Raw genomic sequence first — 23,693 nt, 5'->3', positions numbered from 1 at the left:
GTCTAAGCCTGGTGGCCCTGCTGTTGTCCATGGAGGCAGCGGTGTCCAGCACCCAAATGGCAGGAGCTGCGGTGCTGCCCGAAGGGAAGCACGGGCCTGATGCTCAGGGGCACAGGGTTTGGGACAGGCAGAGACCGAGGTGAGATTTCTCAGGCCTTGGGAACCACCCCTCCCTGCTGCTGACCCCGCTGAGGGCCCCCAGGGAAAGGGCTTTCTTAGGCTCTTAACTGCAGAGATAGTGGTTTATTGGTGGGCCCACTTTCCTCAGCATGACCACCCTCCACCTGGGGGGCTTTAGCTCTGTGGGTTAGACCCTGGTGGGAGGTGGGCTTTGGGTCAGAGGGGCAGACAGAGATGGGGCAGTGCCCACTCAAAGGGCGGTTCCTGGCCATCTCTGGCTGTGGCAGGTATCAGACTCAGCCTACGCTCATGTGCCCACATCCTGGGTGGGGGTAGCAGTCCCACAGGCCCCACTTCAAGCAGGTCTTAGGTGTCTAAAGGTGAGTGTGTGGGAGGCTGGGCTGGCACAGCCTTGGCTCGGGGCACCTGGACCCACAGACCCCTGCCCCAGCCGGGAGGCCAAGTCTGGTGGCAGTGGCATACCACAGGCACTAGGCTGGATAGTGGAAGAGGCTGCCTGTGCGGAGCCTCCGCTTCAGCTCTTGCCATAGCAGCTGCCGCTCCCGCTGGGCACCCTTCATGACACTGCTGTTCTCCAGGGCACGGCGGGACAGGTAGGGCAGCACCTCCATCACAGGTCCATAGGGCATGTACTTGTACACAGGGAAGCCTGCCTGGCCTGTGTGCACAGGCAGAGGCCCTGAGTCCCAGCCCTGCCCCGCCCCCCTGCCACACCACCCCGCCCCAGCCCTCCCCCGGGGAGGCCCGCTCACACACCCAGTGGAAAGCTGATCTGGTCACACATGCCCAGCAGCTGTCCAAAGTACACCTGGCAGTCGGCAGGGTGCAGGCCCAACTCCTCCATCCTGTAACAGGACAAGGTGGCAGGTGAGCTCCCTGGGCCCTGTGCTGGCTCTGAGCCCCTCTGCCACCCTCAGACAGCCACCCACATGCTCTCCCCTCCACCCCTCAGGGTGGAGTGTGGGCAGGAGCTCTGCCCTGCAGCTCCCAACCCAGCTGTGACTACCAAGTTCCGTCCTTCCCTAGCCAGCCTCTCCTCCTGCTGTGCTCACTCCCCAGTGGCCCCTTCCCTCCTGCTGGCCCAGACCCCCGTTGCTGGTGCTCTGACTCGACCTGGCTGCCTGCCTGGCCTGTGGCAGCTCCCAGCCCTCCAGCTGCCCCTTCCTCCAGCCATTGCACTTCAGTGCCTCATGCCTGGCACCCCCACAACCCCAGCCAGGCTCTTTGTCACCCCCTGCTGCTTGCTCTGTTCCTTAAGGCAGCAACCAGCGGCCACCTAGTCTTTGGAAGGTGGCTGGTGCTGCCAGTGTGAAACACGTGGGGCTGTGAAGACAGTGTGAAAGGAGAATGCAGAGCATCTCATCATTTTCCAGACACACCAAATGCGTGTTTAGATGGTAACAGCTTGAATGTGTTGGGTTACTTGAAATGTATTATTGAAATCAACCTCATTTTTTTCTTTTAATGTGGCCACCAGCACACAGAGAGTTAAGAAATGTGGCTCCCACTCCTGTTAGTGCTGCTCAGATGTTGGTGGGGCCCCCTCAGGACGGGGGAGGCTGCATCCGGGGCAGGGGGCTGCTGTGATGCGTCTCAGTGGGAAGATTTAGAAGAAAGGGGGCCCTTCAGAGGGCAAGCTCCACGCTGAGAACTTTCCTAGTTCTCCGCCTACCGGCCTCCAAGTAGACAATCCGTGACCCCAGCTGTAAAGGTGGGCACCAGCGCAGGCCACTGCCTTCGTCACTGGAGCCTACGGAGCAGCCCCTTCCGCCCGCCTGCCTCACGGGCACGCCACTGCCCAGGGGAGGACCCCGGCGCCCGAGGGAGCAAACCTTGATCAAGGTGCCACCACAGAATACCATTTTTAATCCTAAAGGAAAGCCACGTTCTAAAATTTGCAGCTCCTTCATGTTCATTTTAACAGTTGAAGCCAGAACTCATCCTTGCTGTGCACGAAAACTGGCCCCCGTACATCCAGCGACAAGACTGGGGCGTCCAAGGTGGGAAATGAGGACCTAAGAAGCCCCCAGGGGTGAAGGGGACAGCTGGGTCTCTGCTCTGCCCCCACCACAAACAGCCAGACCCCCAACCCTGGCAGCAGCGCTCAGGAGGGCGCCCTGGTGCTCAGGTTCCCAACCACAATGCCTGCCACTGCTGTGCATTAGAAATGGAGGTTAGGTTTTCAGTTGCAATTCAGACTGAAAAAGCAGCACCACCGTGAGCAAAGCGACATTACTGGGTAGGTTTAGAACAAGCAGCCAGCTCTCCAGGCTGCACCTTCACCTTCGGGAGGCCCCACTCAGCAGCAAGTCGGGGGCTTGGGGTGCTCCTGCTGTGGGACGGGGGCCTGCAAGACCGCGTGCTGGGCCTAAGTCCCTGGAAGGCAGAGGCTGGGGAGAGGCAGGGGAACTAGGAGCTCTGATGTGGGCTGCTTGGGTTAGGACATGAGATAGAAGAACATGGAATATACAAGGATTTGCTTCACCCTATTTGTGTATTTGACTTGTAAGGATTCTGGGCAGTTTTGCTCTGTGGTGGGGGGGATTGTTCATAAAGAGACCAAGCATCAGAGGCCTGAGACATTCCAACATTTCACACTGTCTGCATTTTAATGAGCTGTTTCAGTCACCTAATAAACTTATTTGAGTTTGAAACTTCAGTAAGGTTTTAATTGCAAAAACCAAATTAACTGCAAATAGCCCCTTCTACCGTAGAGCCAATGCCCTGGCGGGGTGGGGGCCTGGGAGGCACTCCAGGCTGCCCTGCAGAGGTCCCCCCAGTGCCCACTGTGTCCAGCAGGTCACTCTGTACATACTTCCAGGCTGCTCGCCCCAGCCTTGCCCTGACCAGGGAGCACCTGGACCGCTATGGGAGCCATGGAGGGGACGCCTACCTGCGCAACGTGAAGCGCACCGTGTCCTCGTTGTGGGAGGCCACCATCACTTTGGCTTTGGCGTTGTGCTTCAGCTCCTCCAGGACATAACTGAGGCACCTGGGGGGGGGGGGGGCGGGTGGCACATGAGCCTGGGCCTGGAGTGTCCCCCACAGTGGCAAAGGCTATGGTTGTCCACCAAGCCCTCCCGTTCTAAAGGTGCTCATGGTGACAGGACCGAGGCAAGGAGCACCTGTCCCTCCCCAGTGCCTTGTAAGAAAAGCTGAGCAGCTCAGCACTACACATTCAGAGGGACCAAGCTGAGGCACAGTGCCATGTGTGCCCATGAGTGACAGCTTCAGGAAAGGGTCTTCCAGGAAATTTAGGGTCAGTGGGCTCCCTGTGCCAGGGCAGTGCTGAACAGTGCCTCCATCTGGCAATGAAAGTGACTCGGCCTGGTGCTTGCTGCCTGATTCGGCAGCTGCGTTTCCAGCAACAGCTGTGATGGCCTGCCGCTGACCTGGGGACCCAGGTCCAGCTTTTCCAGAAAAACAAGGACAGGAGTGAGTGCGCTGCACCAGCCACCATGTGGGCCACACCAGTAAATGCCAGGCAGTGAGGGGAAACACTGCGGTCCCTGAATTTACAACTGTCCACACAGCCTCCGAGAGAAATGGCACGGAGGTCAGCCAGTCCACACTGCGTCAGACACCACAATGGGCAGTCCCGGAAGCAAGGTGAGTGCGGTGTGGGTAAGGCCACTCAGGCACCAGCAGGAGCTGCTGGGACCCAGGCCAGCTTAGTTTGGTCCAGTCAACTTTTCTGTGTTGAAGAGCCACCTTAATGTGTTTGAAAAGGTAAAGCAAAAGCAGAGAAAAATAATCAGTTCAGGCCTCAGGGCAAAAGCCTTGCTCCTACCAGGAGCTTCTGACCTCCAGGGCTGCTCCCCCTCTGGATGGGGGTCCATTGGCTCAGCTCCAGCACCAAGGAGGGACATCTCCCTCAACGCTTCCTCACTCCCCTCCCCAGGTGGCCCAGGCCCTGGGAGCCAAGGAGGTCCGGCACACCTGTGGTACATAGCGTTGGTGGCCTCATACGTGGGGTTAATGGGGTCCTCGTAGCCAATCTCTGCAGCACGGGCTCGTTCCTGGGCCATGTATGCTCCCCGCACCAGCTTGGCTCCAAAACACCAGCCCTCACGGCGAGCTAGTTCCACGTCCAGGGTGACGCTGTCATAGGCATCCTGCAGAGTCATGGCCAAAAGTCAGTAACTAGGTCAGCTCCTCTCCAGCCAGCACCCCCTAGGGCCTTCCTGGGCCCAAGAGCCTCAGGGGCATAGTCTGCCAGGGCCACCAGGGTGGTGGCAGCTGGCTGAGGTGCCTGGTTCCCTATGAGTGCTCAGGTGTGGGTGAGGGGGGGCCCTTGGACCTCTGCCCTCAAGGAATGTTGACAGAGGGGCCATCTGCAGCTTCTTCTGTTTGGCCTGGAGGTAGTCCTTCAAGGGGACAGGCCAGGTGCCAGCAGCCATGGTACATGGCAGTCTTCTCAGGCGGACTTGGGGGTGGGCATCGCCTGGAGAGCCCCCTGCCCCCACAGCCTTAACACCCACCCTACCTCACGGCCTCCAAACACCTCACTCGCCCCCAGTGGTGGCCCGTTCTTGGTTTGTGCGAGGCTTCCCCCTGAGGAGTCACTAAAGATGCTGCACAACTCTAGCCCCATCGTCTTCCTGAGAAGGGCCAGAGCCTCATCGGGTTCTCAGAGGGACCCGACCGAGAGATGGGAGAAAAGGGTCATCCTGAAGGCTCTGACATCTGGGGCTGAAAGCACATTCTGTGGGCCTTAAACAAGCTCCCTCCTTGTCTTCCTGCCCTTTCAACACCCTCGTCTGGGACCAGGGGCCCATGGGAGGGGCCAGCCTTTCCCCCAGCAGTCACCCTAGTGGGGAGGTGACGGGCCTCACCCTGAGGTAGCACTGGTACGTGTTGAAGACGAGCGGCTTCTCCATGTTGAACTTGCGCTGCATTTCCAGGGTCAGGCGGCTGATGGCCGGCTGGAAGTAGGTCTGCTCAGCGTCCACCATTAGCCGCACCCCCACCTCCGAGGCTTTCTTAGAGGTCAGGGGTGGGAGAGAGGGTTTGTCGGGGGCTCAGGAGAGGCAGGTGCCCCCCAGCCCCCGGGCGCATCCCAGGCCCTCGACCTTGGCCAGGACATCCATTCTCTGCAGCATCCTCGTCATCTGCTGCTCCTCCTCCTCGGTGAACCCTGAGAGCAGAGGCTCCAGCTGTCCTGTCTGGGGGGCGGTACACGGTCAGGCCACAGCAGGGCCCTGGACTACATCGCTCTTGAAGGCAGTGCCCCCCAACTCTGGCCCAGAGCCTACCAATACCTGTTGCCTGGTCCCCAGGACCAGCGAGACCCCTTCACCTGGGCCCCTCCTCCACCCTGTTTGTGCATGAAGGTCAGTGCCCTGCCCTGAGGCCAGCTGGTGACCCAGCGACAAGGCCACTTGGAGGTATAACCTTCCAGCCAGCCAGTCAACTGCCTCAGATCAGACCTACCCCCAAGGCATCTATCTGCTCCCACAGCCTCCCCAGTAATCTGAGGGTTCCCCCTTTTGCCCCTAGACAACTAAGGAAGCTACCTTCGACCCATCTGACCACTGGGAAAGTCTCGGCCCCAAGCAGGGAAGAGAAAGAACCATGGCTACAGGAAGACAGGGACAGCTCTCCGCACAGACTGACAGGGGACAGAGGCACCACCCCCCAGTGGTGGCCTTCAGGGAGCAGGGCAGGTTGGCATCAGTCTGGTGCATGGAGGCAGTGGGCACGCCCTCTGCTCTCCCCACCTGCCCGCCAACCCTGTCCGGGGTGTTCCAGGGGCAGGGCTCCTCAGTGTCTCGGTGTGGGGGCTGGGCCCTCAGTGGCCTAGGCTGGAGGTTTGTGGAAGGCCATGGTTGCTTCCACTGCTTGTTCGCATCCCAGCTTAGGAGATAGTTTCCATACGGCTTCAAATTTCTAGACACCCCCCCATGGGCAGGTGGGGTCCCCTCCCTCCCCGAGAACACAGGCCCGCCTGGTGACTGACTTTTAACCAGCAGGACTGGGCAGAGGTGATGCTCTGGGACCTCTGGGGCTGGGCTAGAAGAGTGACAGAGCTTCTGCCTGGCTCCTGGGGACACCCACTCTGGGAACCCAGTGGCCATGTGGTGAGGAAGCCCTGGCTGACAGCTGGCCGTGTGGGTGGGGACCCTGTACAGCGACCCTACTCCTGCCACCCTCTGAATACGACAGCAGGGAAACCTGAGAGCCACCCAGACCTCAAAGAGGAATAAAACGTGTTGCCCTTTCAGGCCAGTGAGGTTTGGGGTGACCCAGCACGCAAGGGTGGATGATGTGTGGAAGGTTCCTCAGACACCCCTGTCCTCGCAGGTCTCTGTCCCTCTGTGGGGCACTGGTGGGCCTGTCTTCTTTCCCCGGGACCACGGGGTCTCATGGGGCCGGGGAGCAGGCTAAGGCAACAGGGAACACTGCCTCTCCCAGCCTGGCGTCCCCTGAGACGGGGCTCAGTGGCGAGGGGCATGGTGCACCTGCATGTTAGGGACCACCAGGTGCTTGGAGAGCTCGGTCCTGCTGTCGATGAGGCTGCTCCAGTCCAGCAGGTCCAGGGTGCTGCGGGAGACCGTGGGTCAGCAGAGCGGCGGCGGCTGCTCCAGCCAGCCAGGTAGGTTTACCTACAGTGCCAGGATCTGTTGGGGAGCCTAGACCCCAAACCAGCCCATCCCCTGAAAAGAGCACCCCCAAACCCAATCCCCACAGAACCTGCCCCAGTGTTCAGTTTCAAAAGACAGATAAAATGTAAATGTCATCCTCTGTTTAACAAATGAAAACCAGAACACATGCGTGTTGTACAGAGGGGCGGCAACAGCTAGGAAAACCGCAGGGCCTGCGCCAAGACCACCACTGGCCACGTCAGGCTCAGGGGAAGCCGGACAAGGGAGAGCAGGCAGAGACACACGCAGTGTGCAAGCACGAAGCAGCCTGCTGCCAGCCCAGGGGCCCCGGGGACCTCAGTCCCAGCCCCCAGTACCCTAAGGATGAAGCCAGGGGCTCTCCGGGCATTAGCTGCCCTGACCCTTCACCTATCTGCCAGGAGGGGCCCAGGCTTCCATCACGCACTCCCATTTCTTAAAGTGTTCGCTGGCACTCCTGAGCAGCACAGTCACCTGGCCCTGTGCCCAAGGCGCTGGCCCTCATCTGTGGCCTCACGGTTCCCTGTCAGCTCCCATTCTGTGCATCTCAGGGGTGCGTTTTCCTTGGCACCATCCCTCATGGCCCACAGACTTGAGGAGTGTGACCAGGACTGGGAGAGGCTGCAGGGACCCAGCTGGAACCACAGCTGAAGAGGGGCCAAGGTCCCCACCTTCTCGGCCAGGGCCTCTCTTACCCGGACACGCCCAGGGTCTCTGCCGTGAACCAGCTCTCGATCTCCTTCTTGGACGCAATGCCCATCTTTGCCACGCTTTCCTTGAGAAGTGAGAGGGTGTCAGTCCCCTGGCACCCCAAGCCCCCCTTACTAACGCTTAGTTCTCCTGCCTGTTGGTTCGTGATCGGCTCGGGCCTGATTGCATGTTAGTGAGAACAGGATGCGGTTCCGGCTAGGCTGCCGACCCACAGCGGAGTCCATCCCTACAGGTCCCGATGCCTCGTGCCTGTCCCTGCAGCCCCGCATTGCTCTGCTCCCCGAAGGGCCCACCCCCGCCACCCTCCTGTCTAGCACGTCCTCAGCCTCCAGTCAGACTCCTTCCCAGCCACACCCAGCAGCTGCAGGGTGGGCCCTAGGCCCTGGAGCAGCCCTAGGAGCCCATTTAAGATACAGCCCAGCCAGTCCCTCTTTAGCAGGGCGCCTCCCCAGCCCACCAGGTCCACCCACTCACACCACTAAGGAAGGGCTGCCCACCTGCAGTGCCGCCACCTCCAGCCTTGTGTCCATGGCGGCCAGCCCGGCCTTCCCTTGCTCAGCGGCCATTTGGTGGAAGAACCGTCTCCACTTGGTCAGCACATCTGAGAACTGCAGCTGCAAGTGCAGGCCTGGGCTGCCATCTCAGGCGCATGCCCAGCTCCCTGCCCCCAGGACCCCCGCATAGCCCCTGGCCCCCTCCCAGCCCCTAAGGTACAGGCACATTAGCTTTCACTTAATACTCATGGCTGCCCCCAGGTCCTGCAAACTCTCCCTGCACGTAGATGTTTCCAGCACTTACCAGAACCTGTGGTCTCCCCAGCGCAGTGAGCTTAATGGCTATGAAGCCATCATCACTAGCTCCACCTGTGGGAAGCCACAGGCAGGGCCCTTAGGGCTCAGGTGGTGGGGGCGGGGGTTGGGGATTAAGGACCAGGAGCCTGTGCTCACTCATAACCACAGCTGCTCCCCACACCCACCCGGGAGGTGGGAAGACTGGCTCATTGGCGTTTGCCATGTGGGTCAGGAAGGCGGTGGGGGAGGCCTGCACATTCCTACCTAGCCCCAAGGACCACCCCCTCTCACATGCCATCAGCACCCGGCTGCCTGAGTGGGCTCATAGAACACATGCCCCAACAGCAGAGAGCAGGCTGGAGCATGGGGGTTGCTCAACCACTGCATCTGCGTCTGTCCTCTGGCTTCCGGAGTGTGGCTTCACCGAGATGCCCCTGGCACTGGACAGCCAGGTGCAGGCCTGACTGGCCAGGGCCTCCCCAGCGCCATTCAGAAGGCTGCTCCTGACCATCACACACTCCCATTTCTTAAAGTGTTCGAAAAGCACGGACCCGACTTCCGCCAAGATGGAGGCATAGGTGGATGTGCCGTGCCTTCTCACACAACCAAGATTAGAGAAAACTAAATATTAGCAACATAAAACACAGCCAGAACACGGAAAATTGAACTTTTCGGAAGTCCGTTAACAACAAATTCTTCAGCCTCACCAGTAAGGGGCGAAACCAGCAGCTGGCGGAGCAGGGTTGCACAGGAGGACTCGGCCAGACACACTCAGGCCCGCGGAATCCAGGCGCAGGGTCAGACCTAGTGAGCGACCCAGCGAGCGACCAGGCGAGTGACCAGGCGAGCGACCGCGGGGGAGACAGCCGGGCCCGGGGCTGCTTGTTGACTGAGGTCGCGCATTTGTGCGAGGGTGGACAGGCTAGGGAGTGGGTGGTTGGCCGGGCCGGCAGGTCCCCACGGCAAGCAGCAGTGGAGGGTGCCGCCATTTCCCTGCTCTGACCCCACCTCCACATACAGCGTCATAACCCAGCGACTCTGAGTGGCCCCGCCCAGGTGAACCACCTAAGGCACTGCTCCTCACCCAGCTGTGAGAAACAGCAGAGGGGGCCGCCATTTCCCCGCTCTGACCACGCCCCCACATATAGCGTCACAACCCAGCGACCTGGGAATCCAAGGCGCCGCTTCTCACACTTAAAGGGCCAGAACAGACCAAGAATGGCACAGGAGGATCTCAGAGCCCCAGTGCCAATGGATCTAAGCGATGAAGAAATAGCAAAACTCACAGACGCACAGTTTAAAACATTGGTGATCAGGATCCTCACAGAACTGGTTGATTATAGCCACAAATTAGACAAATATATGAAGGCGAAACTAATTGAAATGAATGGAATTGCACAGGTCACCAATAGCAATGGAAAGGAAACTGGGACTCAAATCACTGGAGTGGACCAGAAGAAAGCAAATAATGGCCAAACAGAAAAGAGTCAAGAAGCAAGAATTCAAAGAAATGAGGACAGTCTTAGGAACCTCCAGGACATCTTTAAACGCTCCAACATCCGAATTATAGGGGTACCAGAAGGGAGGAAGGCACAACCACCAGTGGAAAACTTATTTGAACAAATAATAAAGGAGAATTTCCCCAATCTGGCAAAGGAAATAGACTTCCAGGAAATCCAGGAAGCTCAGAGAGTCCCAAAGAAGTTGGACCCAAGAAGGAACACACCAAGGCACATCATAATTACATTAGCCAAAATTAAAATGAAGGAGGGAATCCTAGAAGCAGCAAGAGCTAAGGGGACAGTCACCTACAAAGGAGTCCCCATCAGACTGTCAGCAGATTTCTCAAAAGAGACCTTACAGGCAAGAAGGGGCTGGAAAGAGGTATTCCAAGTCATGAAATCTAAAGACCTACAACCAAGATTGCTCTATCCAGCAAAACTTTCATTTAGAATGGAAGGACAGATAAGGTGCTTCTCAGATAAGATCAAATTCAAGGAGTTCATCATCACCAAGCCCTTATTATATGAAACGTTAAAGGGACTTATCTAAGAAAAAGAAGTTAAAGAAACATGAACAGTGAAAGGACAACAAACTCACAGTTATTAACAACCACACCTAAAACGAAAGCAAACTAAAAGGACAGCTAGATCAGGAGTGGAAACATAGAAATGAAGATCTCAAGGAGGGTTAGCAACAGGGGAGTGGGAGGAGGAGAAGGGGGAGAAGGTACAGAAAATAAGTAGCATAGACAGTAGATAGAAAATAGATGGGGGGGCAAGAATAGCATGGGAAATATAGAATCTAAAGGACTTGAGACACATGGTCATAAACTAAAGGGGGGGTGATGGTGGGGATGGGGGTAGGGTGGAGGGGAATAAAGGGGGAATAGAACAACTGTAACAGCATAATCAATAAAAAAAATTAATTAGCTCAAAAAAAAAAAAAAAGCACGGACCCCACTTTCCCATCACAAAGGGACTGCTGAGGATACACAGTGGGGGCGGAGCACAGTGTGACCTGGTGGCTTTCAAAAGACTACAGGACACGAAGGCCTCAGGGACCTCCCAACCACCCGCCTCCCTGGGCAGATGCTCCAGCCCTGAGGCTGTGTGAGGAGAAATTCTCCACTAAAGAGGATCCGGCACCAGCTCCCTGAATGGTGCAGCCCTGGGCACATCCGTGTGCGACCAGAGACGTGCCCCTGCCAGAACTGAGGGCTGTCAACCCACTGAAAGCCTTCCCAAAGGTCCACACGGGGCACCTGGTACCCAGGAAAGGGGCGGGAGGCCCCCTCCTGGAGGCAAGTGGGCTCTTTGTGGAGGCGCTGGATACAGGAGTGACCCCAGTGTGACTGAAGTCTCGCCTGTGGCTCCCCTGTCATCCTCCCACCTGGTCACCCCAGGTCATCCACACAACCACCAGGGCTGCCCAGACAGAGAGGGAGCCCTGAGTGAGCGCTCCGGTCTGGGCCTCCCACTCACCCACCCACCACATGCCCATCTGCCGCCTGTCGGCACAGGCTGGGCCCTGTGGCCAGGTGACAGCCAGCAAAGAGCCAGGCCCCACCTGAAGCCTCAATGCAGCACAGGAATGTCTCCATGTGGCTGTCACACTTGGCTTCGTTGGCGTAGAAGTAGGTGCGGGCACTGATGACACCATCCCTGCGGTCTCCAAAGGCCGGGTGGGCCTGGTACTGCTTCTCTCTCTTACTGGCACCTGCAAACGGCCTGAGCACTGACCTGGCTCTGCACCCAGCTCCAACCTCAGGCCCAGCACCCAAGATGCCCCGCAGCTCCCCCCACACACTGGGCTGCCAGCTGTTTGCCAGCACCCAGTGCCACCAGTCCCTGGACCCACACTGCTCCCTGGAAGAGTCCTAGCCCCATGGCAGACCTGGGCCAGCAGGCAGAGCCAGACTGACCGAGGGCCATGAGGATGTGCCCTGGGCCATGGATCGGAACTTGGCACCACCCCTTGTCCCCTGGGCTGCCTGTGTCCGGTCCAGGACCCAGGCCATGGGGAGGGGGACGAGGATGGGGGTAGAGGTGAGAGCATCTGTTGGCCACCGCCTACCTCTGTCCTTCCGCTCTGCCACTGAGGTGCAGGACCTGCGGGAAGAGAGAGGGCAAGGGTCAGGGTCATGGCGCCTTGGGCACCACTAACAGTATGAAACCGTCAGGGTGAGAGAACACTAGAGGCCGAGCCCTGAACTTGACCAGAGGCTGTGCGAGGAGGGCTGGGTGAGCCAGGGCAGATAAAAGTGACTCAACACCCCAGGAGACCAGGGTCACCTCCTCTGAGCTGGGAGGGGCAGCCGCCTCCGCAGTGACCTGGCCTCCAAGCCCTGCACCCCGGAGAGGTCTCAGGTTCCTCATGGGTGGAGCCCCTCCAGAGTGTGGATGAGACCACCTGCTGGGGGGCGGGAGGTGTTCCCTGAACAGCCCGGGCAAGTCCGTGAAAGGGCGCTTTCTGAGAGGAGACGGCTGTGGAGCCAGGGGGCCCGGCAGGGCTGGTGAGGAATGGCGCCAGGCAGCCACCAGCGCACAAAACTCCCCAAATCGGCAAGTGAGGCCCCTTGCTTCACCCTCCACCCCCACACCCACGTACCTCCGGCCACCTGGCACCCTGCTTCATTCTTGTCCCTCGGGTTTATCATCAAGCAGCAACCAGGGTTTTTCTTTTAAACTGAAAACCTTCCCATGAGACCTGAATAACACCCCCGGGCCTCATGGGGACAGGACAGTGAGGCAGCCCTGGGCCCTGGCTGCCCCACCAGCACTTGGCCACACTGGCCTCTCCACCATCCCCAGCCTCGCCCTGCCTGGCCTGCCCCCACCTCCTCCTCCCAGCGGCCAAGGACTCTGCGACAGTGAGCGTCATGGCTGTCTTCAGATGAAGAGAACGCTCCCATCGCTGCCACCGGCCCAGGGATGGCACCTCCACGGCTTCATTTGTCACCGGAATTTGTACTAAAAAGCCTCATCAGTCAGTCACTCAGAGAGGGCTTAGCTGCAGCCCTGCCTTGGTCCCACAGCCTCCCAACCCTCGGTGAGACCCTCGGGGCAGGGCGGGGCGGGGCACCTGCAGCCAGTTCACACCCCACCAGGGAAGGGTGCTGAGTTCCCCCAGGAGCCTCCACGCCCAGGTAAAGCCAGAGAAACTGTTGAGAAGGACCTGCACCTGTGGAGGCTTTGTGTGAGTCATGCAGCTACGGCAACTTTCACCTGGTTGCCCCCAGAGCAAGTCCCAGGTACCCATCTACCCTCTGTGAAGCTGTCCCTCTAGGCCTGGCCTCTGTACAACCCCAGGGCCTGAGTCCGGGATGGCATGAGACAAAATGCCTAGGTCAAGATCCAGAGGGGGGACTTCCGCCAAGATGGAGGCATAGGTGGATGTGCCGTGCCTTCTCACACAACCAAGATTAGAGAAAACTAAATATTAGCAACATAAAACACAGCCAGAACATGGAAAATTGAACTTTTCGGAAGTCCGTTAACAACAAATTCTTCAGCCTGACCTGTAAGGGGCGAAACCAGCTGCTGGCGGAGCAGGGTTGCACAGGAGGTCTCGGTCAGACGGACTCAGGCCTGCGGAATCCAGGCGCAGGGTCGGACCTAGTGAGCGACCGAGCGAGCCACCAGGCGAGCGACCGCGGGGGAGACAGCGGGGCAGCGGGGCTGCGTGTTGACTGAGGTCGTGCATTTGTGCGCGGGTGGACAGGCCAGGGAGTGGGCGGTTGGACCGGGCCGGCAGGTCCCCACGGCAAGCAGCAGTGGAGGGCGCCGCCATTTCCCTGCTCTGACCCCACCTCCATATACAGCGTCATAACCCAGCGACTCTGAGTGGCCCGGCCCAGGTGAACCACCTAAGGCACTGCTCCTCCACACCCAGCTTTGAGAAGCGGCAGAGGGGGCCGCCATTTCCCCGCTCTGACCACGCCCCCACATAAAGCGTCACAACCCAGCGACCTGGGAATCCAAGGCGCCGCTTCTCACACTTAAAGGGCCCGAACAGACCAAGAATGGCACAGGAGGATCTCAGAGCCCCAGAGCCAATGGATCTAAGCGATGAAGAAATAGCAAAACTCACAGACGCACAGTTTAAAACATTGGGGATCAGGATCCTCACAGAACTGGTTGATTATACTGACAAATTAGACAAATATATGAAGGCGAAACTAATTGAAATGAATGGAATTGCACAGGACACCAATAGCAATGAAAAGGAAACTGGGACTCAAATCAATGGAGTGGACCAGAAGAAAGCAAATAATGGCCAAACAGAAAAGAGTCAAGAAGCAAGAATTCAAAGAAATGAGGAGAGTCTTAGGAACCTCCAGGACATCTTTAAACGCTCCAACATCCGAATTATAGGGGTACCAGAAGGGGGAAAGGAACAGCCACCAGTGGAAAACTTATTTGAACAAATAATAAAGGAGAATTTCCCCAATCTGGCAAAGGAAATAGACTTCCAGGAAATCCAGGAAGCTCAGAGAGTCCCAAAGAAGTTGGACCCAAGAAGGAACACACCAAGGCACATCATAATTACATTAGCCAAAATTAAAATGAAGGAGAGAATCCTAGAAGCAGCAAGAGCTAAGGGGACAATCACCTATAAAGGAGTCCCCATCAGACTGTCAGCGGATTTCTCAAAAGAGACCTTACAGGCAAGAAGGGGCTGGAAAGAGGTATTCCAAGTCATGAAATCTAAAGACCTACAACCAAGATTGCTCTATCCAGCAAAACTTTCATTTAGAGTGGAAGGACAGATAAAGTGCTTCTCAGATAAGATCAAATTCAAGGAGTTCATCATCACCAAGCCCTTATTATATGAAATGTTAAAGGGACTTATCTAAGAAAAAGAAGTTAAAGAAACATGAACAGTGAAAGGACAACAAACTCACAGTTATGAACAACCACACCTAAAACGAAAGCAAACTAAAAGGACAGCTAGATTAGGAGTGGAAACATAGAAATGAAGATCACATGGAGGGTTAGCAACAGGGGAGTGGGAGGAGGAGAAGGGGGGAGAAGGTACAGAAAATAAGTAGCATAGACAGTAGATAGAAAATAGATGGGGGGGGGGGGGCAAGAATAGCATGGGAAATATAGAATCTAAAGGACTTGAGACACATGGTCATAAACTAAAGGGGGTGTAATGGTGGGGATGAGAGGTAGGGTGGAGGGGAATAAAGGGGGAATAGAACAACTGTAACAGCATAATCAATAAAAAAATAAATAAATAAAAATTAAAAATTAAAAAATAAAAAATAAAATTAAAAAAAAAAAAGATCCAGAGGGGCCAGGTGCTTCCTGAGAAGCGGTACAGCCCATGTGGCCATAGGCTGGGGACAAGAATGGCCGGCAGCCACTGCTCCGGCCACCTCATGCCAAGCAGAAGCAAGTGCCTGATGTGACAGAAGAGGAGAGGGTGAGGGATGTAACGGTGTTGGTCCCTCACTTGACCTTCCTGCAGGAACAAGGAGCTCCCGTCCCCACCCACCACCTGACGCCCCTGGGCAAGAGCACCGATGGGATCGGCCCCAGCCCTCCAAGCCGCGGCCCAGGTACAACCAGGCAAAAGCCACCCACTGCAGTAGAGGCAGGACACGCAGCCCACCGTGGGCACTAAGGCAGGGGCCTGACCAGCGAGGGCGGCAGCCGGCGGGCTCAGCCTGCTCTGTGGCACACAGCCCCGCTCTCTGAGAGCCAGCCACACAGTTTCCTGCACCCAGCCCCACGCCTTCCTCCCATCAGACTGCGCCATTACCCAACAGAAAGCTTCCCGGGGCCTGAGTCACCAGATCGAGATTCTGCTGACTGATATACCAGGCTCCAAGGACTCGCCCTTTCTCTCACCCAGCGTGCTCAGGGGCAGGGAAGCTGCTGGAGACCAGGGCTATTCCATCCCTGAACCTCCTAGGCACAGAACAGAGGAGGAACAATTCAGAAATGGGCTGAGCAGAGGGGCCGGGAGGGCCGCACAGCCTCAGATCAGGTGTATGGGGAGTGGAGGCCACAGCACCATGGGGGGAAGATGAGAACCTCTACTGTGCACATGTGTGTGTACACACACACACACACACACACACACACACACCTGTGCGTGGCCCAGGACCTGGAAGAGGGAACAAAGTACACCTGGGGGTAGGTGGCAGGAGGGAAAGAACATAGTGACCCAGGGGTCTGCAGAGGTGACAGGAAGACCCAAGCAGCCCCTTGGCCAAGTCCAAGCTCAGTTCTCAGCAGCTGCATGGTGAGATTTGTCAGCAGGACGCCTTTCAGAGAGGAGCAAACAGCGAGGGGAGACCAGGCCAGCCCCTCTCACTCCAGACCTCCCTGGCGAGACACAGGCCAGGCAGCAAAAGGCGGGAGGAGCTCGGCCAAGCCTGTGGGGGTCCTGCCAGCACGCCTGCCACCCAGGGCTCCGCAGGCCTGGTTCCAGGTAGCACCTGCGACACTCTGTGCACACTCATCCCGGGGCAGCTGCCACCACTCCAGGGACCAGAGCCCGAACAGCCCCCAGCCAGCCCTGGGACTATGCAAACAGGACAGACACATCTGCTGTCCATACTGTCCCCGGGTGTCCTTACCACCAGGGAGATCCCCCAGTCCCTTTCCCCACCCCCACGGCTCCCAGCCTGCTGGGATGCCCCGTGGGGCCCCTCTCCCGGGGCCGGGCTCTGGCCTCTGCCTTCTAACGTGTGCTGGGAAACACCATCCCGCATCTTCCCTAGATGGCCACTGTCCCCCACTTCCTGCTTCCCACCCCGAGAAGCCCTCCTGGGCCCCTCATCACGCCTTCAGGAGGCCACTGGGCCTCCCATGCCTTACCATGCCTCTGTACTTTCTGTGCCTTTTACAGTGACCCCTGAGGCCGGCCCGGCCAGCCCCACCCAACGCTTTCATTTGAGCCCATGGTCTCCACATCACTGCTGAGAGCAGGATCCAAGGGCATGTTTAAAGCCACCCCTGGCTACAAACACCCAGTCAGCCAGGCAGGCCTCTGAAGAGCGCAGACCAGAGCCTGCAAGTCTGGTCCCACCTCTCAGGCTCAGCCCCTGCGGCAGCAGATCTGGGCCTGAGTCCCTGACACATGCCACAGGCATCAATGGTGGTCACCCTGTTAGGATGGGGAGGGACCACTGCTCACATCCCAGAGCCCACAAATGGCACTCCTACAGGACGAAGGGCCCTGACCGCGGCCAGTGCAAGGGCACAGGCTCCCCGGCATGGTGGGAAGGAAGCCAGACACGCCACCCTTCTCAAACCAGAGAGCATCCCCCTGTGAAGCCACCCAGCCCCCACCCTGACATAGTGGGACACACAGCTCTTTAGTTTGTCCTCAGGCATCCACAAGCCCCACTGCAAACAAAAGGGGTGCTCAGCCAGAGAACCCCGCCTCCAAGAGAGCGAATCACTAGGCAGGGGCTGGGCTCCCTAGGCCAATCAGCTGCTGTGAGTCTCGGACATTCTGTTCCCAGGCCAGGAGCCTCACATGACACCTTGCCCTCCTGCCCCGCCCTCCCCAGGCCAGAGCAAACTCCACAGCCTGAGAGAGCAGGTTTTTCAGCAGTCTCATCTGTACTTCCCCTCAGGACACCACACCAGGAAGCAGAGGGTGACCTAATTCTGACCCAGCGCAATGTCTCAGGGAAGTGTCTCCACACTCACTGCCCAGGGAACCAGCAAGGTGGTGGCCTCGGGGAAGATGCCCAGCCAGCCTGCCATGCCATTCCTGGCTGTTCGTTCCCTTCTCCATGAAGCCTGGAGCCTGGCAGGCTGCAAACCCGCCAGGCAGAGCCCACCTGCACAAGGGGAAGGTGTCTCAGGGCAGGAGTGGGGTGGTGGGGTTCCTGCAGCAGAAGTGAACAGGAAGTCGGTGCACCGGGGCAGGGGCAGCGTTTATGTGTGACTGGGCAGCTGTGGTGTCGGCCTTGAGGGCCATTCCAGCGAGTCTGTCACAGCTACTGAACTCTGCCCCCATCGAGCGAAAGCCATCTGAATTTCATATAATTTTCACATCACAAATTATTATTCTTGCTCTGATCCATTTCAACCATTTAAAAATGCAAAAACCATTTCAGTGTGCAGACGGCACGAAACCAAGCAGTGGGTGGGACCCACTGTGGGGAACAGCAGGCTGACCCCTATTCTCGGTGCTCCTCCAGCCTGGCACATACCGGGCCTCTGGGGAAAGCACAAGGCTGCAGTCCTCACGGGGCTGAACCCATGAGGGCTTTGAGAGTCATCAGGCTGATGCAGCTCTCCTAGCCCTGCCTCTCCTCCCAGCCCAGACCTCAGCCAGCCCCTGGGCCCCCAGCAGTGCTCTGGGGGCACCAGCAGATGCCAGGCAGGCCTTACTCCATCTCCTGGCGCTCCGCCTCCTCTGTGCTCAGGTCCTCCTCTACTCCGTAGTCCAGGATGGAGCCCACACCAAATGCCCTGTTATGCTGGATCAGGGGCCGGATGGACTCCTGGTCCTCGCCGGCCACGAACTGTCCGTAGAAGGTCATCTTCATGAGCTTGTTGAAGAGCCGTTGTCCCAGAAGTCTACTGGTGAGACGTAGCAGCTGAAAGGCACAGGGAAGAAGCTGTCCTGGGCCAGCAGCATCTCCCGTCCCCAGCAAGATGCCCTGCTTCCCTGCCCCTTCCACCCAGTCACAGAGCCTAGACCCACTTCCTCCAGGGCCAAACTTGGCTCACAGCCCCCATTTTACAGTGGAGACCACCCACTGTAAGCAGCTTGCTGTCTGCCTGCAGCAACTGTCAACAGCAGGGTGGGTCCCAGGGGCCACCCCTGCAGCCACTTTTCCTCTTTGCCCTGTAGGCTCACAGATGACCCCAGTGGCACTCAGCGGGTGCCTGACCACTGCTTGGTGAGTAAAGGAGCAAATGACAGGTCTCTCTGAGAGAGCTATGGTCATGTTCATAACATTCCCCACATCCACGCCTCAGAAGATGATGCTGGGAAAGAGGAGGGTTTGGTGCAACTTTCGAGAAGGCGAGCACCAGATTTTTCAATAGCTTGTTCACTGCTTAGTCCAAGTGTTTAAAACAGTGCCTGATAAGGAGCCGGCTCTCCTAGAACACATGCAAACTTCAGAATCTGCACTCGGCTGGAGTGAGGTTTGGGCAACCACTCAGGTGACCATCTACAAAGTTCTGCAGAGGAGCAGCCACCCTGGGACCAGTGGGCACTCAGCACAGTCATCCAGGGCCACAGTATGCTATCAGCAGCTCAGACGGACGTGCCTCTGAGGAAGACGATAGCCCACGAACTACCCAGCGTCCCCTCCAATCACATCCCAAACTTCTGCCATTATCACTCAAATGTCCTAACAGCTGCTTCACGCCCAGCGCAATTCAAGGCCATGCAAAACAGGGGCACTCACATCCTACTGGGGGAGAGACTCCAAAGGAGGGAGGGGCAAGGTTACTCTGAGGGGTGATTGAGAACAGAGTGGGAGGTGTTTTCGAACTTAGATCCAGATAGGGATGCTGGCCCAGGTGAGGGGGTGATTCCAAGGGCTGGCACACTGGGCACAGTCAGGGCAGGAGGCCTGAGGCTTTGAGGGATGGCTCTTCAGGAGCCACACACCCACCACCTGTCTGGGAATTCCCATGTACCTGCTGCCCCTACCCCAGTGCTAAGACAGGGTTTCTCAAACCCTGAGGTTTCTCAAACCCAGTGGATAAATGGATCCCCTGTACTGTGGGGAACATCTCTTGGGATCAGGGTTTCAAGGAATAATCTCTACTCTAAGCAAAAGCTTGAGCAAGTCTGCAAATCAGCCCCAAGCAGCCCACATTGGCCCGGAGGCAGACAGGCCTGCAAACACAGGATGAAAGGATGACACTCTGTAGAGATGCCTCAAGGCTACACCTGCAGGGCATCCCAAGGTCAAGGCTTTCCAGGCCATTACCTCTGCCTGGCTGCAGCTTCTGTCTGGTCAGTGTCTAATTTCATTGCATCTCAATGTTTTTATAAGGAGGTTTAGAAAAGAAAAGTGAAAGTTTTTACACAGAGGATTAGAAAGGGAAACAAAATGTTACTGGGGAGGGCAGGGCAAGTCTCTCCCTGCCCCACCGCCTCATGGCAGAGCTGCCTGGTAGGAAGGAAGGCTGGTCTGGAAAACAATCAAAGACCATCCCAGGCACGGCCAGGGCAGGACAGCCAGCGGAGGCTCTGGGAAAGAGCCCTGCGGTGCACACACTGGCCCGCCGCAATGGGTGCAGAAGTGCCTCCTCGCAGGCCAGCAAACTTCCCCAGCCAGGGCCACCTGGTCAATGGTGCACTTGGGCTGAGCAGACCGAACTGCCTCTGTCCTGCTACTCAGCTCTGGCAGTGTAGCGCAAAAGCAGCCACCATGGCCACCACCCATCGAAGGAGCAAGAGCAAGGCTGACGCTATATTGCCAGGAACCCCGGGGCTGTTGGCTGCTCACACCTGGCACTGCACTCCCCACTGACCTCTCCTGTTCTGTTCCAAGGGCGGAGTGACTCAGAGGGCATGGCCGCCCAGGTCACCCCGGCGGCACACGTGGCAGAGCTGACAGTCTTATAGCCAACTCCAGAACAAAGTGGCCACTTTGAAACCATCTGAGCAGTACTACCTGGCACGAGGGCTGCCCCACCTTTTCTCCAGGTAGGGGTATCCTCCGTGGATTTAGAATCTTGCACCAATAACACAGACTCTAGTTTTCATTGTAAACATAGGTGCCTACAGAGCACAGGTGAAGCAGGTTCCCTCTCCCTGCTTCCAGCAGGGCCTCTATCAGCACCTGCAGTATTCCTTCCATCGCCCTCTTCTGCAGTGGCTCACACCCAAACACAGAAGCCTTTGTAAGGAACACCTGGATTCTCTAATCTCTGAGTCCTAAACCCATGCAGAGCGCAGAGGGGGGCCCTGCACTCTGACTCGCCCTCGGAGCAGACTCTAATGACCTCCGCCCAGGCAGGAATTGCAGAAACCAGTGCCCTTCAGGAAGAAAAATTTCCTGCAAGAAGAATTTTTACTGCAGGGTGGAGATCAGGGAGGACAGGCCCACAAGTCGTGCAGTCCATCTGGCCTCTGCCCCTTTCCCCCCAACCACAGGCACCAAGGCTACCATCACCAGTGGGACCGCCAGCAATGACAAAGGTAGAACAGGTACCATGGTGGGGGGGCATGCAGAGCCCCCCCCCACTGATAGTGGGCTCCTGGAGGGTGTCCCCAGGTCATAGGTAGGATTTGAGAAGGCCTGGGTGGGCCCCCAAGCCTCTTCCAGCTCAGTCCCTGCACTCTGGCAGGTGCCCCTGGCAGGCATCACAGAGAGAGCAGGGATAACACATTCCTCCCATGGTAGCCGAGGACTCCCAGCTCTGCCTGGCTTCCCTGCTGGTTTTAAACCCAGGGAAGGGAAGTCCACGCTATGCCAAGACAAAATTTGGCCTAGCTGGTTCCAAGCCCTCTCTTCCCCTCCCTTCCATGTATACAGGGGACACAGCTCCTGCTCCGCTCATCCCAGTTCCACCTGGCCGTCCTCAGGATGCCTCTGCTTCTCCATTTCAGCTCCTTGTCCCTCCAAATCCCTCCCCTCATCGGTCCCAGACTCCAAACCTGACAGGGCAGCTTCTGGAAGGATTCAGGCCAACACCTCGACTGGCTTCACAGTCCCCTCAGAGCCACCAAACTCGGAGACTCAGAGATGTCCTGGGCCTCTGCCCTCACTTCCCACCTGCTGGGGCCTGGCCTTCACTTAGCTGGCTCAGTGCCCCTCCGTCCAGGCTCCCTGGGGACCGAGGAAGGCAGCACCATGCCCTCAGCAGTCTCACCTGAGAAAAAGCCACACCAACTACAAGAAGAGCCTTCCAGACCCTTCGCCCCAGTGGAGCCTTGCAAACTGCTCTCAGGATCACCTTGAAATAAGTGCATCTCTACCCCAGAGTGACGGCAGCTAAGACAAGTCTGCTTCTTACTTCCCCAAAGCCCTCGCACTTTTCAAAGTTACCATGTTAAAGTTTTAAGAGTTTGATGTTTGAACAGACTCCCGTTTTTCGCCAAGACCTTCTATTCGCTGTGGTCGTGTCTAGGAAGCTCCTGAATCACTGAGAACTTGGGAGTCCTGGGCTATGAACCCTTCAATACCACCAGACTTCGCTTTGGGCAACATGGGGGACACTCAATTTAAATGTCATATCACAACTTTGTATTACTGCAAGTGGTATATAGCTTAAGAATTAAAATTTTCTTTGTTTTTAGTTGGTACTGAGATGTAGCAAAATTCGGGGGCCCCAAAAGGAATGCAGGAAACACCTCCCTTCCTGACTTCCCTCGCAACAGGCGATGCTCAATAGACCCTTCTTTACACTCTGAAAGTTCATAACGCATCCCGGGACCAGCAGAGGAACCCGGGGCGCCCCCGCGCAGCCGCCTGCCCACCGGCCCACTCGCGCACCTGCTCATGGTGCGCCAACAGCACGGGCGAGGCGCAGAGGCGCAGCACCAGCAGGTTGCGCGCCAGCTCCCAGCTGCGCCGACTACGGTACGCCTCCTGCACGTTGTCGAAGTCCACGGTAGGCACCGGCGGCCTCACGGGCTCCGCTGCCCCGCGTCCTGGCACGACCCCCGGGCTCGCGGCGGGCTGCTCGCGGGTCGCTGGCGCCGTTGACAGCGGGGAGAGGCGGGGAGTGCCGGAGCGCACCACGGAGAGGATGCGCTTCAGAGCCATAGCTGCACTGCCTCTTGCTCCGGGAGTGCTTGGAAGCTGCGGCTCGGCAGTTTAGGCCCCGCCCCACGCCCGGCCGCGCCTTCTTCTCGGAAGGCCCGAGACCCGCGCTCACCCCCAGGAAAGCCCCGCCCCGCCCCGCCTCAGCCGCTTCACTCCGACCTGTGGAGGCCCCGCCCCCAGGGCGTTCCCAGCTGGTGTGAGTTCTGTGGCAGCTCCTAACCACCCAGCCGCCCCACTGGCGCCTGAAACCCGCCTGCTCAGCCCGTAGACACACCCCCAAAGGGGAACCTGTCTCCCAGGCAGCCCACCACGTCTCCTCCTAGCCTGCCAGAGACCCGCCGCATTTGGGGGCTGGGCCCGCGATTCCTTCTGGGGTTTTTCAAGTCGCTCAGCTGTCCCGGTGGACCAGGAGCCGCTCGTCAGTGCCATTGCACCCCTGGACTCCCTGCAACGACCATGCAACGACCTGGACTCCCTGGTCGTTGGGCTTTCTGGATGCCTGGAGGCCGGGCCTGCGCAGAATCCCCGGAAGGGGAAAGGCCGGGAAGCCATCCGTTCTCTTCCCGGAGCCTAAAGCCCGATCTTAGGAAGGAGGCCCCTTAGGAACTTGCCCAACTTCCTTTCTCTCCTGTCTTTCCATTCCCACCGCCCACCCATTGGGCAGCCGGGAACTCACAGGCTCCCTTGGACCCCTGCAGTACCCCTGGTTTCAGCCCCCTCCCCATCCTCCTGGGCAGGGCCTCAGTCCCACCCTTGGGACTTGACAGCAAAGCCACCTGCTTTGCTACCTCCCTCGGACCTCCCTTCACATCTAAGGGCTTTCCCACCCTGGACCTAGGATGCCCCTCCTTCCTTCAGGCTAGATATCATCTGGGAGGGACATGCTCTGACCGCCTGCTTTAGCACACCCCTCCCATCACTCACTCCTGGGCCCCTCCTGTATCTCCTGAAGGCATTTATGCACCTTCACAGGTGCTGGATCTGACTGTGGGTGGCAGCCTGACTCCAGCCCCTCCCCACACTTGCCCGCCTGGTTCACCTGGTTCACCAGGTGCTCCATGCATCTTGGTGAATTGGATGTCCTTACCTGTTCAGCACTGCTGACCACGTGCAGCCTCCAGGCAACAGGGTGATAAAGAGGGTCAATTTCAGTTCATTTTAATTTCCACCTTTAGCAAATCAGTTACCATCCCCACATTCCTCAACCCAGGG

The 23,693-nt window shown here is 57.9% G+C and overlaps 1 protein-coding gene across 2 annotated transcripts; it reads right to left on the bottom strand.

Annotated features, from left to right (window-relative positions):
- Positions 1 to 228: 228 nt before the first annotated feature.
- On the bottom strand, positions 229 to 22,543 carry PRODH (proline dehydrogenase 1). 2 transcript variants are annotated; one of them, XM_037141209.2, is made up of 14 exons: positions 22,209 to 22,543; positions 18,133 to 18,341; positions 11,843 to 11,877; positions 11,336 to 11,485; positions 8,274 to 8,338; positions 7,973 to 8,089; positions 7,460 to 7,539; positions 6,603 to 6,684; positions 5,214 to 5,306; positions 4,977 to 5,123; positions 4,081 to 4,256; positions 3,035 to 3,133; positions 898 to 986; positions 229 to 799 (listed from the first exon to the last, which is right to left on the bottom strand). In XM_037141209.2, the coding sequence occupies exons 1-14, from the start codon at positions 22,479 to 22,481 to the stop codon at positions 612 to 614; spliced, it is 1,803 nt and encodes a 600-aa protein (XP_036997104.2). In that variant the 5' UTR covers positions 22,482 to 22,543; the 3' UTR covers positions 229 to 611. The 2 variants fall into 2 exon arrangements, with proteins under 2 accessions (XP_036997104.2, XP_036997106.2); XM_037141211.2 differs by lacking the exon at positions 11,336 to 11,485.
- Between the last annotated feature and the right edge of the window lie 1,150 nt (positions 22,544 to 23,693).

This window comes from Artibeus jamaicensis, unplaced genomic scaffold (genome assembly GCF_021234435.1).
Source record: "Artibeus jamaicensis isolate MK-2021 breed Jamaican fruit bat unplaced genomic scaffold, CSHL_Jam_final contig_1128, whole genome shotgun sequence".
NCBI classification, from domain to species: domain Eukaryota; kingdom Metazoa; phylum Chordata; class Mammalia; order Chiroptera; family Phyllostomidae; genus Artibeus; species Artibeus jamaicensis.
The sequence above is the reverse complement of the archived record's forward strand: the minus strand, read 5'-3'. Positions and strand labels throughout refer to the sequence as shown.